The 15370-nt window shown below is 38.6% G+C and overlaps 2 protein-coding genes across 2 annotated transcripts in view; one reads left to right on the top strand and one right to left on the bottom strand.

Annotated features, from left to right (window-relative positions):
- rictor (RPTOR independent companion of MTOR, complex 2) overlaps positions 1 to 9638 on the bottom strand; it is a gene marked incomplete in the record, with an annotated part of 40726 nt that extends 31088 nt beyond the window's left edge. The window contains 10 exon segments of the mRNA NM_001280846.1: positions 244 to 326; positions 1764 to 1828; positions 2950 to 3008; positions 3480 to 3652; positions 4718 to 4908; positions 5450 to 5581; positions 6097 to 6256; positions 9239 to 9289; positions 9406 to 9460; positions 9462 to 9638. Coding sequence (NP_001267775.1) covers positions 244 to 326; positions 1764 to 1828; positions 2950 to 3008; positions 3480 to 3652; positions 4718 to 4908; positions 5450 to 5581; positions 6097 to 6256; positions 9239 to 9289; positions 9406 to 9460 — 969 coding nt within the window.
- A 112-nt stretch (positions 9639 to 9750) lies between these two features.
- LOC101854050 (diisopropyl-fluorophosphatase) overlaps positions 9751 to 15370 on the top strand; it is a gene marked incomplete at its 5' end in the record, with an annotated part of 9894 nt that continues 4274 nt past the window's right edge. The window contains 3 exon segments of the mRNA XM_005109188.3: positions 9751 to 10006; positions 13203 to 13343; positions 15033 to 15164. Coding sequence (XP_005109245.1) covers positions 9836 to 10006; positions 13203 to 13343; positions 15033 to 15164 — 444 coding nt within the window.

Here is a 15370-nt window from a genome sequence, read left to right as displayed (position 1 = left end):
ACAGCAGACACACAATCACTTACTCTAATTTCCACATACAGCAAACACAATCACTTACTCTAATTTCCACATACAGCAGACACACAATCACTAACTCTAATTTCCACACACAGCAAACACACAATCACTTACTCTAATTTCCACACACAGCAGACACACAATCACTTACTCTAATTTCCACACACAGCAGACACACAATCACTTACTCTAATTTCCACATACAGAAGACATACATTTACTTACTCTAATTTCAACATAGGGCAGGTACAAAATTCCTATGAGGGACTGCATGCCGGAGCCCTCCGGGTGACACAGTCGTATAAGACCTGTAAGGAGGGAAGGTCGTGGTGGTGGGTGGGGGGGGGGGGGGGGGGTGTGTCAGTGGCGGGACTTACTACAAGGACCATCTGCAGGTTAAGGGTACGTGGGGGGGACATAACATGAAAAGAAAAGTCACAGGACCGCATATTTCTCGACTGAGCTTCTTAGTATTGTATGATATTTATTTTTCCTCCTGCTTCTTTAAACGGATTTCATAAACCTTTTCACCTTGATCATCCCATATTCTTAAGCTTTTGACTTTAAAGAGATCATCCAAAAGATAATGCTTAAATTATCAAACATGCATATACATAAAACACTAACTACAATTTTTTAACAAGAATCAAACATCTTATAATATTCAGTATACTTTAATATCGTTGTGCCAGTTATAAATGTAGTGATAATACCACTAGATCTAGCCTGTCAGGACATCAAGTACCCACTCATGAGAAATGTACTTTTTCAATCCATATACACGCAGCCAAGTTGCAAATGACAGGGATGCCTCTAAATATTTTTGAAAGTAGCTGAAGATCCATGCGCCACTGTCTCGCTAACACATGAATATCAATTTGAAACCCAATGGGTGTACATAGAGAGAAATGACGAGCAAATATAAGAAATATGTGTACATAGAGAGAAATGACAAGCATTTAAAGAAAAATAGATTAGATGTACTTGTGTGAGTGGGATTTTTTTTCTCCCAACTATAGATCTAGATTCTATCTCGATCTCAATAAAAGAATAGCGGACCAGGATCAAAATACTGGAAACACCGGAAAAAAACCCGGAAAAGTGGCATCCCTGAAATGATGAGCACTTCAGTGCCACATTAATTCCTTTACGCTAGGTTTAAGTAGATCATTAAAAACTTAGACAACCGGATCGATAACAACCAACATTTACAACTTAGATAACCGGATCTATAACAACCAACATTTACATTTACAACTTAGATAACCGAATCTATAACAACCAACATTTACAACTTAGACAACCGGATCTATAACAACCAACATTTACAACTTAGATAACCGGACCTATAACAACCAACATTTACAACTTAGACAACTGGATCTAAAACAACCAACATTTACAACTTAGATATAAAATCAGAATGGTACACATCTTCATTCCCTCCAGAAGAAACAAGAGTATTAATCATGTGAAAATTAAAAAACAAACAAAATAACAAAAGCAACAGCAGAAGTAACTCCCCTTCTGTCCTCCTTCTCCTCCTCCTCACTTGAAAATGTTCTCTCGCTAACTTTTCAGCATTCATGTATAGAGCCCCAGGCACCATAACTTAAATACTGACTTCAATCGTGCCAAGCTATAAATTACGCAAAAACAAAGAAAAACCTTAAAACTTACGTTTATCACGTAAAAAATAAAAACATGCTATTCCAAATCATTTTTCCGAATGAGAGCACACTTACCTGGCCAAGATCGCATCACAGTTATGACAGCCATCTTGCTGGCGATGAATATTGAAGATCCTTCACTGTGGGTACACAGACGATAAAAACGTGGTGAAATCAGTTTAGAGTGAGAGCACTGACATACAAAGCAAGCCTTGCTACAAACAAAATATTGCAGGATTGCACACGCGTGCAGCACGCACCAGCCTTGACATAATATAAAGCATTAAATCATGAATGAAGAGATGAGGCAGTCATAGTATATCTTTATCCTTTGTTTTTCTAACAACTTTGATAAGCACTCTACTTCACTGTGACTAGAACCAGAGCAGAAACTAGAAGGCCCATAAAACTCAGAAATCCCACAGAACAACAGAAATTATGTGGTGCACGTGTACATTCGTACTTGAAACATAATCTCACAACTATTCTGACATACAACCAGTCTGCTTGTAGCAACGTAAGTAATAGTTTCCCCAGAGAACTTGTATAATGACTGAAGTGGCGTCGGTGGCCTAGTGGTTAGGCTCTCGGACTCGCAACCGGAAGGTCGTGGTTTCGAATCCCGTCAGGGGCCCGATGTTGTGTCCTTGGGAAAGGCACTTTACACGAATTTTCCTCACTTCACCCAGGTGGGAATGGGTACCCAGCTATAGACAGCGAAAGATCTTGTCAGTTTGTTAGTGTTTGAGCGCTTAATCAGCTGCTTGCACTGTATGCTTCCCGGGAAGCTGAGAATGTTTTGGAGTGTTCTATGGTCTGCTGGGGTAATAATATAGTGTAAAGCGCGTAGAGCCTGCTGTTGAGCGGGGATATGCGCTATACAAATGCTATCTGTTATTATTATTATGAAGTACAAATTTTTCAGAAAAAAAACCCCAACTACTTGTATCAGTTCTATCATGACAGCCCTTTGAACAAAAGAAAAAAAAGGGTTATTCCAAATTAGTTTTATTGAAATTTATGCTGAGCCTAAGAATAGAACAACATCAGCTACCTGAGCACAGTCAAACCTTCTCGAATGGCCACCTGTAAAGACAATCACCTGTGCAATTAGCCACTTCACATTTCTTAACTTACATTTTTTTTACCGCTATAAAGACTGTGTAAGACAGCCACCTGTCTCAGACATCCACTCTTCTCCTCAATAATAAGTAACTGTCTATGACAATTTCAAACGCTAGTATGCTGACTCGTCACTTACTTTCTTCCATCTTCCCAATTGTACCGGAAATGACTGTCCGTAAATGGAGCCAGTAATCGCTGAAGACAAAAAAAAGTAAAACATTTCCGTGAAAAAAACAAACCAAAGACATACACAACAAAATTATAAAGTTCAACTAACACTGCCGGGTAAATGTAACTGAACCATTCTCATAGTGACAACCAAGACCTACCTCTTGTCAGTTAGCCCAACTGATCCAGTTTTTGGGATTGCTAATTTTGATGGCCCATAGATGCATGTTCTTGTAATTTCTTCTTGTATAAGCTCCATTAGTCAAAATGCTTTTTTGTTTTATTTGGGTTTTTTCCGACAATATGTGATATGATGATTGATATCAATGCTGCTGTGCTTTTGCTACAAAGACTTGCCTTGAGTCAAAGAGACCATTTCTGATGTAAAAAATTCTAAATTATGTAAAGATTTACTACAAAATAACAAAAAATAAGAAACAAACATACATATATTCTGAACCAAGTTTTCAGCAACACTTCCAGACAATGTTTCCATACCTCTATGTCGACCTGAGGCTTGATATAAATTCTGGTTTTGGGATGGTTGAGGAGATATATGATGGTGGCGGTGAGGGCCTCGTTCAGACGAGGATATTGGTGACAGTCGAGAATGTTCCAGATGAGTGTTTGAAGACCCCCACACTGGGAGACCAGGTCCACATTTCTGAAAGCTGTAATAAAGGGCAGGTACATAGGCAGTGGGTAAATGCAGAAAACCACTCGGACCACAAATCATGGAAATCATAGTACCAACTACGCAGGAAATAGGTTTCTTCGCATACTTCAAAAAACACAAGGCAAAACATAATGACAACCCATAAAATATCATAGACCTATTTATTACACATGCACCTCACACTATTCTGCTAAATGTGCAAGTTACTGAAACAAACAAAACAAAAAAATCAAATCAAGATCATCAAGCAGTCTGAAACACAAGTTTGAGGGGGGCTCTCGTGGCCTAGAGGTTAATGTGTTGGCCTCTCACTCAAAAGGTCCCGGGTTCGAATCCTGGTAGCGACCGAAAAATTTTCTTCTCTAAATTTGTCTCCTTTCACCTCATTTCCTGCTCTCTAGCAATGTTCTGTCGTCTGCTTTCGTCTCTACTTTCTGCCCTCACCCCGTCACCTCCTTTGCCCCTTCCTCTGGGCTCCTGATTCTTTCTGCAGCCTTTCTACTGCTACTCCTTCGCTTCTTCTTACTGCAGTCTTTCAGCCACACCCCTGATCTTCTGATAGGAAAGATCTACACCTAGCCTTCTCGGACAAGGGCGAAAAATCTCGGAGGGCCCGTGTGCAAGTTGCACACGTTAAAGATCCCTTGGTGGTCTAAAATCGATAAGAGTAGGCTATGGCCACCACCCGGGCAAAAATTCAAAAAATTTCCTACCAACTGAAAATATTAGGTGTGTCCCGCGCGCTCATATGACCTATCTATGCAGTTGCGAGCGCCGTAAAACACTCTACTATAAAAAAAAAACAACCCCAAAAAACAAGCTTGAGTTGAAGATAAGATAAAAGATAAGATAAATGATAAGATAATACTTTACTGTACCTCTGGGAAATTTTCTGAACCTGGGTAATTTTAAAAAACCCAAGCATTGTGACCCGAGAGTGATCATTTAGTGCTGGTAAAAGAGGGAAACAAACAGACAAACAACAAGAGAGGTAAAGAAAAGAAGTAATACCTTCCTATCGCACCTACAACCACACGCCAGAGCGCTAGCAAAACTTTACCTAATTCGCAGATTGTCTCGAGGGAGACGCGGACCATTCTGTCCCGCTCACTTGCTCCATCGTTGCCGATAGCAACCAGAGCAAAGACTAATGACTTGGGGAACTTCATCGGGGCAGTCTTGATGATCTGCCTGATCAGCTTTATGGCGTGTATTCTTTCAATCTCATTGTCCAGACTCACATCCAAACACCTGGGGGGGGGAAAAAATTTCAATGAGGAAACTCCTAAAATGTACCCTTGAATAACTTGCTATATTGCACCATTTTATAGCAGAAGTCAGCTCAAAGTCTTGAAATAAAACCAATTTTGCTCTGACAAAACTTGTAAAACAAATTTTCAAACAATAAGTATGTGAAAGGTCTTTTAAAAAAACTTCTATTCTTAAAGTTATTTGAATCAGCAGCCAAATAAGAAAAAGATCAGGACGCGCATCTTTCAAGCGGAAAAATAGGGGCAAATTATTTTTTGAGTTAAGGTACATATCACTAGTTAATACAATTACAAACTTCTTTTCAATTTTGTCTTTGAAACTTGTATGACGAGTTTCAGTCTTTGCGATAGTTTTCCACGGTGGTCGACAAGTAGATTTAGATCATAACTGTACTGTATCTGCTATTCCCTTGGTTGCAAAAAAATGAAACATCCGTTGCTTAAAGTGTAAACTTATGACATTACCCCTTGTTCTACTAGTCACTGAAAATAACAGATGCATAAACCGACGAAAAACTTACCTCGCAACAAGGTAATCAAAACGTAGGAGAAGAAACACTTCCAGAGTCTCTTCGTACGGCAAAAGGTACCGAATCACTCTCAAACATGCAGTCCGGATTTGCTTTGTCTCATTCAAAAGTCCAACCTCGAGACTGTCAAAATAAATCAGAAAAAGACATTTTTCACTAGAAAGACGTCAAATTTCATTATAGTTTTATTTACAATTGAAGTAAAACCATTATTCTTCAAACCATAAAGAATAAATGAAATATCAAAAATGAAATTGTACAGATCTAACCCCCCTTGCAATACTGTAAGGTCATTTAAGAGGCGCGACCTCCAAATCAAACAAGATTGGACTCAATCTCCAATAAGACCGTGTGCCTCTCTAAAAGACAAAATGTGAGGTCAAGCTGAGCCTTGAACCCCTGAACCCGCGATATCATGATGAGGAATACGGTAGCCGAAACCACAAACAAAACAGCGGTGTATTCTGGCACACACATGTAATAAGAGAGAGCAACAAATACCCCCCTCCCTCCCCCTTTCAAAGTAAATATAATAGATGAACCCACTTCTCAGTTTATTTGATTAAGAATTCCAACACCACGGTAACACATGTTATTACACCAGCACTAAAAAAAAAAGAGGAAAATATGAATCTTACCATGGCATAATTTCTGACATTGGAAGCCCCAAACTGCCATCATAGCCTACCGACTTGATGAGCTTCACAAAACTGTTCAAGTAGGCAGTTTTCTTACTGCTGGCAACGCCATGCTGGGTGATGACATTGCGCAAAATTTCTCGCACATTTTCACCCGGATCTGTCAACAAACAGTCGAAAATTACAAATAAAGGTCACAGAATTCAAAACAGGTTTGCAAGCAACTGGAAAAGACAGAGCAATAAAGATTTGCTCACTGAATATTCACTTAAAGATTTTAGCTGTGCTTTTAAGCAGTTAACATTTTGTACAACAACCAATAGCCTGAAAAAAAATCACTCTAAGACAGAGGAAAAATAGAGGGGGGCATAAAGAAAGAAAAATTAGCAGAACAGCTTGGAAATTGCAACACAATAAGGTCATATAAAAGTGCTCAAGATTACAGGTGTTACAAGGGAGTAACAAACACAAAAAAAAGAAGGAAAAGAGATAAGGACCATAGATTATTTTATGGGAAAGAAAGAGCAAACCACACCAGAGCACCTCTGCCAATGGTTGGGATTCTAAAATGGGGTCAATAGTGGGTTGGGTTAGAGAGGTACAGATGAAAGTTTTTTATTACTTTATGAGGACCATTCTGTTTTTCCCTTTAATTTATCACAAAACTGAAGAGCCTAAAGCCACCAAGGAGTGGGCACTATAGAAGTACTAAATTACTTATGATCATTATTTATTACAGTTATACTCTGAGACAATAAGGAACTCCAATTCAATGAAAATTCCGACAGAACAACAATGGCAGAAGTACTTTCTTATCACTCAAAATCAACAAAATACCTCGTAGATCGAATCCGTGTAAACAGACAAGACTTGGATTTGGATTCAACTAAATTGGTTACACAAGTTACAAGGCAATCAGTCCCCTACCATTGGTGGCTTCATCCATGTTTTGTTTCTTCTGCTACAAGTAAACCAGATCTCTTTTATTACGCTAGCCAATTCCACAGGATTATCGATCACCCTACACACATAGTATAGAAGTCTATTGTGTGTCACATACCACACACAACGATTGACCTAAATAAGAGAGAGACAGCAATCGAATGGGAATTTGAGAGTGGAAGTGGGGGGGGGGAGCGACATGTGCATATATGCAATCCCGACGTGGAACGTCAACAGGGATTTAACCCTTAAAACCCTGAATTCTTTTTTTTTCATACCTCCCTAGAACCCTGGATTAAAATTGAGATACTAGAAAAAATTAGGTTGGTTCATTGTTTTATTTACTGTGTCTTTAATTGTTGAACATGTTAGATTTTACTTCAGTTTAAAAATGTTCTTTATATATATGAAATGAACGGTCTGAACAAAAGGGGAAAAGGTGAAAACACTGGCTTTTAGGACCAACTCTATTTAAGTCTTGTGTGTGATCCCCGACTCCACTTCAGTCAAAAATTAGACCCAGCCATAGATTTAGCCTCTGGTAGCTCTAGTGGTGATCCCCTGCCAATTCCCTGCAATCGTCTTCAACGGTCATATTTATCGATATATTCTGACTGGGAGATCATTATTGGGGTCTGGTTCAGGATAAAAAATGTCAAAAATGTTGCAGTCTGAAGGGCCTGGCAGCGAAAAGTGACTAATTTTTCTTTAAAACTTGCAAAATTTTCAAACTTTCGGTGTAGAACTGCTCTCATGACATTATCGGTACTTTCTGCTCACGACAGAGTCATCTGGAGTTACATCCCCTGTTTCTAGCACCGGGAATTAAACGATAAAGTCGACCTGCGGTTACCAGCGGTATAGGGTTTTTAAGGGTTAAGACACATTGATGATTACTGTACTGCTATTATTCCCTGGCAACTGAAGAGTGAAAGATTCTACTTTTATATTATATATCTAACATACATTGAACTAGTAGAGAGTTGTGAGCAGGTCTGTGGAAACACTGGTTGCCATAGGCCGACACGTTAGAAATAGGCCCTTTCCCCTGACCTGACTAGTAAAAGTTAGCAGTGCGGCACTCAGAACTGATGTCCTCCTCAACGACTTAAAAATCCTCACACCTTAGCTTTAGCTTTATAGTTCAAACGATTCAACAAACTAGAAGGCCAGGCTGGAGGACTTTGTTATAATTATAAACATGAGATATACTGTGACCTGTGTTGTAATTTATAATGTCCACTCAATTTCATCACACCGTTTTTTGATGATGACAAGTTAGCTTGCTTCATGTGTACAGACTACTCCATCCCCTTTGCATTGCCCCAAAGAGTGATAAAATTTAGGAAGAGGCTAGCCGTACTTAATGACGGCTAGACTGGCAGTCTAGCCGTACTTAAGTACGGCTAGCCACTTCGTTTCAGATAAAACCAAAAGATGCCTTACTGACTTGCATGTATTTGAACCTGAACAATTACTAGATCTAGATCTAATGAGACCTGTGTACTAAAAAGGCTTGAGTCGATAGGGCCAAAGATAAGTACGGCTAGACTGGCAGTCTAGCCGTACTTAAGTACGGCTAGACTCTCAGGCTAGCCGTACTTAAGTACGTCTAGTCTAGCCACTTCGTTTCAGATAAAACCAAAAGATGCCTTACTGACTTGCATGTATTTGAACCTGAACAATTACTAGATCTAGATCTAAGTCTAATGAGACCTGTGTACTAAAAAGGCTTGAGTCGATGGGGCCAAACCTAGATCTAAGTACGGCTAGACTGGCAGTCTAGCCGTACTTAAGTACGGCTAGCCACTTCATAAAATTTAAGCAATGCAAGAAGTAGAAGAGAAGAGTAGGCTAATGAACAGACATAAGCAGCAGGAACAAGGTACGCAATACAAAAGAGAACAAGAAGCATCTAAAGAGAGATTCACCTTTAGCCTTTAATTCTGACAAAACACCACAACACTGTCAACACAATTCATTCAATTCAATTACAAAATGACAACAAGAGGGTCAATTCTTCAAAGTTCTTCTCAAAGTCTACCAATACCACAGCCTTTTGAAAGATATCAAGGAACTCAAAAGTACATGTACACTTTTACCAAAAGAAGAAGTAAATATAGGGCTAGATCCGGACATCGGAAGACTTTTTTTTATGTTACAAGAAGAAGAAGAGAATCAAAATTTACAGGATAGTCACCTTTGCTGAGATCCAGTTTGACAACAACATCCTCAGAACTTTCGTGTCGAACTGTGGGATACATAAAAGACAGTCATGATAAGAGAGAGCAAAATAAAATGTAGATCTTGGATTTTGCTTAATACGAGAGAATATATGCAGAGAAGAATGTGCTTCTTAGAACTTACTTCGGTATCGCCCACTTTTCAGATTACGGACCGGGCGAACCGATCCGGTCGCCATCTTGTATGACTTTTTACCTAGTCAATTTAAGTGTTGCAAAATAAACAAAGTGTTAAATGTTACAACACTGTTTCCAACGTATTTAGTATGCCGTATCTCTTGGAGTTAAAAACATTTTACAAATAAAGTTCTGTCAAATCACTTCAGATTTGGGATTTTAAAAACTTTGCGACTATCTGAAATGAATATGGTGTCTCCCAGAGAATAGCCTCCCCTGAGTAAACAACACGCCCATCCAAAGTATAAATAAAGGGCCTCAATGACCCTCAATGATGACTTGCTCTGAACAGTGAACACCAACAACGAACAAAGCCTGGGATGTACTGCTGCAATTGATGTTGCTGTGTTTTCGGTATCAGCTCAGCATTATCCACTATGGCTCCCACAGTCGTCTCTCTACAGTTTTCAAAAATTATTGACGATGTATCAGGAGCAGAAGGCCCAGTGTTTGACAGTAACGGCACTTTTTATGTTGTTGCTCCTGGAGTAAGAAAAGATGCAAAGCCGGCTGGTCAGGTCGTCCGAATTGACCTGAGCTCAGGACAGGTTAGCCACGGTCTTCTTAACCCTTAATAAGAGAACGTGGGCAAATTAACCATCTTTTCATGTAAGGAAAAAAAAACTTTTTTTTTCTGGGGGGAGGGGGGTCCTCAAAATTGGGTGTTTTATCTCGATCTCTAACTAACTAGATCTAGATTAGATCTAGATCTAGATCTAGATCTAGTTCTAGATTTCTAGATCTAGAATCTAGATCTAGATCTAGATATCTAGATCTTGGTATTCCTCACCTTTCACAGTTTTTTTTAAAAAACAAGTATCCGTTACCATTGTGTTGATCTATGCTGAACCATTGATGTGAAGCAGACATGTAGTAGGTTGCTCAAATGACCTCCCGCATTTTTTCCCTTGAGATTGTTGCTACAGAACATTGCAAAACTTTTATTAAAATGACGAAATTTAAAGTGGGACTATTTTGCCAGATCCCATGTTTTTACAGGCAAGATTTTGTGACAAAGTGCAGGATGAAGTGAATGACATGAGTTTTTTAAAAGCAATAAAAGTGACTATTCTCCAGCGTAGCACCGGTCAATAGATCGCTGGCTATTCTCTAGCTGGTGTCTCGTATACTTGCATATGTCACTTCTCCACAGCTTTCCATCTCCCCTGTCGGTACGTTTGGTGGACGCTCAAACACTCATCAGGGTCAGCATTTCTTCAGAAAATGCGATTAACCACAGGTGGACACGCAGCCACTACTCAATGAAAGCTCCAGTGACGGAAGAAGAAGAAATTTCTGTATCAGTGTCAGAGGTGACAGCACCAGAGGTGCCAACAACCCTCAGTCACAACCGAAAGTACAGGTGCATCTGGCACTGAACTCAGTTGCAACAATAATGGCCATATGTGCCGACAGGGGAGATGGAAAGCTGTGGAGAAGCGACATATACAACTATTCGTGACGCCAAAGAAAAGTCACTTGTTTTTTTTTAATCTGGGAGGGTTTCACTATGTCCTCTGTATTTTCCCATAATTTGATGTTTTGTAATTGAGTATGAGATTTTATTGAAAACCATTGATTTGCAATGGTTTTAGTGACCATATTTCTGTGTTCTGCAGCCAAAAAATAACACATTGTGTTGGCTTGGCCTCGTAAAAATAGTGGATCTGCATGTGGATGTTATCGTAAATTTACAGAGAAATGTAGACCTTGAAACACCGAGTTTTGCTCTCATATATTGTCAAAAACAGCTGATGCAGTATTTAGGCCTAGATAGAGCTTTTTTATTCCCATTATTGTTGTTGTTGAGCAAAGCGAAAGATTCAAAAGGTTTGTCTATTTTTCTCCAAAAATTTATTCAAAATGATACAATGTATTTTGGGAATCAGGCAGTAATGATCAGATTCGTACAGTCCGTGCCGGCTTTAAGCACGCCGGCTTAAAGCACGTTTCGGACTCAAGCACGCTAAACGGCTCTTACCAAATTTTTGCTATATATAGATTACATGCCTTTAAGCATGGTAACTTTGGCTTCAAGCACGCTTCATTTACAAGACAGTCAATATTTTCATGATGACCCATCTTTAGAAAGGAGAAAGGTGCTGCTGTCTGCGAAGAGCTGTACATTACAAGTTGCTTGCCATTAATTCCTTCACTGTCATTACTACTTGAAATATTGACTTCTTTTCCTTTTTTGATGATAAAGGTCTTCGTCAATTCCAGATGGAGGAACTATTACTATTTCACTATTTTCTGGCTGACATGCAAAGTAGCTTAATAAAATGCTTTGCAAACCCTGATCTGCTCATTTTCCAACTGAACAAAAATAGGAAAATGACTAGGCTTTTTTTTCAGAGGTCGTTTGGTTCTTTTTGTACTCGCAAACTTTTGTGCTTTGTCATTATTGAACAATAATCTTAGTACTTCATAGTACTCACAGATAGTGAGGATGTGAGGCAGACTGTTCTTCAGTTGCTGCGGGTGCAGTACTTGTAACGTTCAGGAGCATTTAGCGAAGAGATCATTCATTCATTCTTGTCTGATCCATCTTGTGAACTGAGAGGGAAAAAAATGTTTTAAACATACTTCTACACAATCTCTCTCCTGTATCATAGTATATATAAACAATATGTAATTGCAAGTGGGTATACCAAGCCTCTTAAAAAATTCCTTATGATTGTGCATGATGTAACCTAAAACTATGTTGAGTTAATTTAGCAGAAAGACCACAGAAGATAATGATATTGTGTATATATATATATATATATATATATATATATATATATATATATATATATATATATATATATATATATATATATATATCCAGATTGATCTAACAAAAAAAAAAAACTAACTTATTAAGTGCAACATTTCATGAACTATGAAAAAAAAAGAAGATATTTCCAACAAAATTTGAATCTTATAGATTATATAATATGAATATATGATGAATGTAAACAATTTTGTGTAAATAGTTGCATTTGGCCAACACTACAAGGCCTGCCCCAAAGATGATTAATAAGTGTCAAGAGCTCTTGGGCCAATCATCTCTGCACGACATGGTATTTACACATTGTGAAGATATGAGGCAGCCACTTCTCCAGTAGCTGCTGATAACTGACCCTCCTTATTGGGCTGGGGGTTGTTTTTTTTGTGGGGGGGGGGGTGTGTGTGTGTGTGTGTGTGTGTGTGTGTGTGTGTGCGTGAGAGTGTGTGTGTGTGTGAGTGTGGGGGGGTTGGGGGGACTATAAAAAAGTATTAGTTTGTTGTTTATGCACATTTTTCGATTCTGTTTACTCTCTCTTAAACTTAAAAAGGCAGGCAAAAAAAGGCATACTGTGGGGACATAACTAAATTCATGTTCTGTTTTGTTTATGATGGTTTGAAATGAACTGCGGTATTGTGACATGTGGCTTTGCGTAGTGTTTATAGAGTGAACGCTCCTAAGTTTTTCCAGAGCACTTTAGAAAAAGGAGAAAAAATGAAATGAAAGGGTCCAGGGCTGTGAAAAATTATGCAGTTTTCTGTTTGTTGGCTGAATTTAAAGTAAAGGAATTAAATTTGTTGCTGTGAACAAAAAGTTTATACACATGACCTGCAATATCTTGGAAATATGAAAATATTGGCAGCACTTCCTCTTCCTGATTCTGGCTTGGCATCACGATATTGACATTATTTGAATGATTGATTGATGACTATTGTTCTAATAAATTTATACAGATGCTGTTTCTTCTTTTGCAGAAAACTGTTTTGTGTGAGCCTCAGGTTAACGGTGATGGGGGAATTCCGTGTGGTTGCCAAGCTGACAAGCAGGGCAACTTATATGTCGCTGACATGAGGCTGGGAATCTTGAAAGTCAAACCTAATGGAGAATTCACGCAGGTAGTTCGTACATATATATATAAATAAATATAAGGTCTCCCAATCCCCCACCCATTATACTCTCTCTCTTCTCTCCATCTCTCTCATAATTCCCCTTCCGATCTGCATTAGAAATTTACAGACAAGCTCCATGCTTAATCATGAAATTGAGTGATCATCGTATGTTTTTATGAATATCATCATACATTCTTATACATATCATCATACGTTCCCATGAAATGTCATGATTTGTATTTCTGCCAGTAAAAATCTTTTTTTGTCTTTGTCTTTGTCAGATTGCTTTATGGTTAATTGACTGTTCACAATACTGAATTTTAAATTGTGTATTATACTACAGTAAATAAGGGTGCTTAAATGAAAGGTTAACATCGGTAGAATTGTCTTTTTACGCTGGAGTCACGAATTGAAATCAAAGTTGCTTTCAGTACTACTTGTGATGCAGGTTGATTTTTTTTCAAAATGATGTCTTCTTACTTTTTATTCATTTTTGACCGCTGTTCAGCATATTAGAGAAAGGTTCTTATGAAATTATGCTCTTTATTGTTTAGATATCAACAGCTTTCTTTTAAAATCCTTTGTCAGGCGTAAAAGTAACCTCCTTCAGATATATCTTTTAACCTTGTTTACTAAAGAAGAAGGATAACTACTTCAAGAACTTGCACCAAAACTTAATGAAAGATGCTGCCACTCTCAGAGATAATTGGGTTTTTTTAATGTTTTTTTGCTGCAATAAAACTGTAAAAATTCCTTGAAATGGTATAGGTTTAATGCCCCTATCAACTCTATTAGGTTATTTAAGAGGCGGGGCCTCCATGTTTTACGTCCATATCTGAAAGGACCGAGCCAAGTGGGAAATTCGTGTAAAGTGCCTTTCCCGGGAACACAAAGTCGGACCGAGCTGAGGCTTGAACCTCCGAACCTGCAATCTCACGATTACGAGTCCAGTAGCCTAACCACTAGGCTACCAACGCCTTTTTAAAAAAAACAATTCAGTATCTCACACTGTGTCACATTATTTGGAAAGAACGGACTGGTTGAGTTCATATTCTGCAAAAGGAGAAGCAAATTCATACACAATGCATTCAATATGATTCAGTGAAAAGTACCGCATTTATTATTTTTCCCAGTTCAGCTGTTTTTTAAAGCATACATTTTATCTACTTACTTATGTTGCATGATTTTTATGTTGTACCTCTTGTTTACCCAGCAGTGCTACTGACTGAAGTGTATTTAGGCCATTCCCAAAGGGGGAGGGGGGGGATATTAACATGTTCTTGTGCACAGTAGAATTGTAAATGGGCTGATTTATCAATGTCATGCTCACACTGTGCCGGAACAGCATAGGAGGGAATTGCTGCTTTTTCTTTCCTCATCCTTACTATCGTCATTTTCCTCTACTTCTTTTGTATGTTTGTCTCTCTCTTGTGAACTGCTATTTCCAGGGTGCTTTGATAGTCGAAGCAGACTTTGTGCTATTGAGGCTAGAGAGGTGAGCAGAGTAAGCCTGATTCCCGCCCCATTTGGACTTCTTTGTTGACATCTACCCCTTGGCGATATGACCTTATATACCGTTGTGCATGCCGTAAAACCTTACTAAAACAAATACTTCTTGTTCACTTTTAGTTTTAGTAAGGTTGTACGGCGCTCGCAACTGCATCTTGTTCACTTTCAACATAACTTGTTGTACAGGTGGCAAGAGTAGACGAGGGAGGAAGGACCATGCAGGGCTGTAATGACTGTAGCCTCGACTATACCGGGAACCTGTGGGTCACGGCACCAGCTGGTGACATAGCCCCGAGTGAATTCAAGATGTCGTTTCAGGTAGGCCTACTACTTATTTTTATGTGCATGAGCAAAACATGTTGGGTTAAATTGTATTTTGTGACCAAATCTTTCAATTTATAATAATAATTGAATTCAAAATATATGTGAGGCATCATGGTGAAATCAGGCACTCATCAAAATAATGAAATCAAAGAAATCTGCATTTTTATGACCGTTGAGCAATTTAAAAAAAAAAAAATTTA

Source organism: Aplysia californica, unplaced genomic scaffold (genome assembly GCF_000002075.1).
Source record: "Aplysia californica isolate F4 #8 unplaced genomic scaffold, AplCal3.0 scaffold00754, whole genome shotgun sequence".
NCBI classification, from domain to species: Eukaryota; Metazoa; Mollusca; class Gastropoda; order Aplysiida; family Aplysiidae; genus Aplysia; species Aplysia californica.
This window is presented reverse-complemented; position numbering and strand designations above follow the sequence as displayed.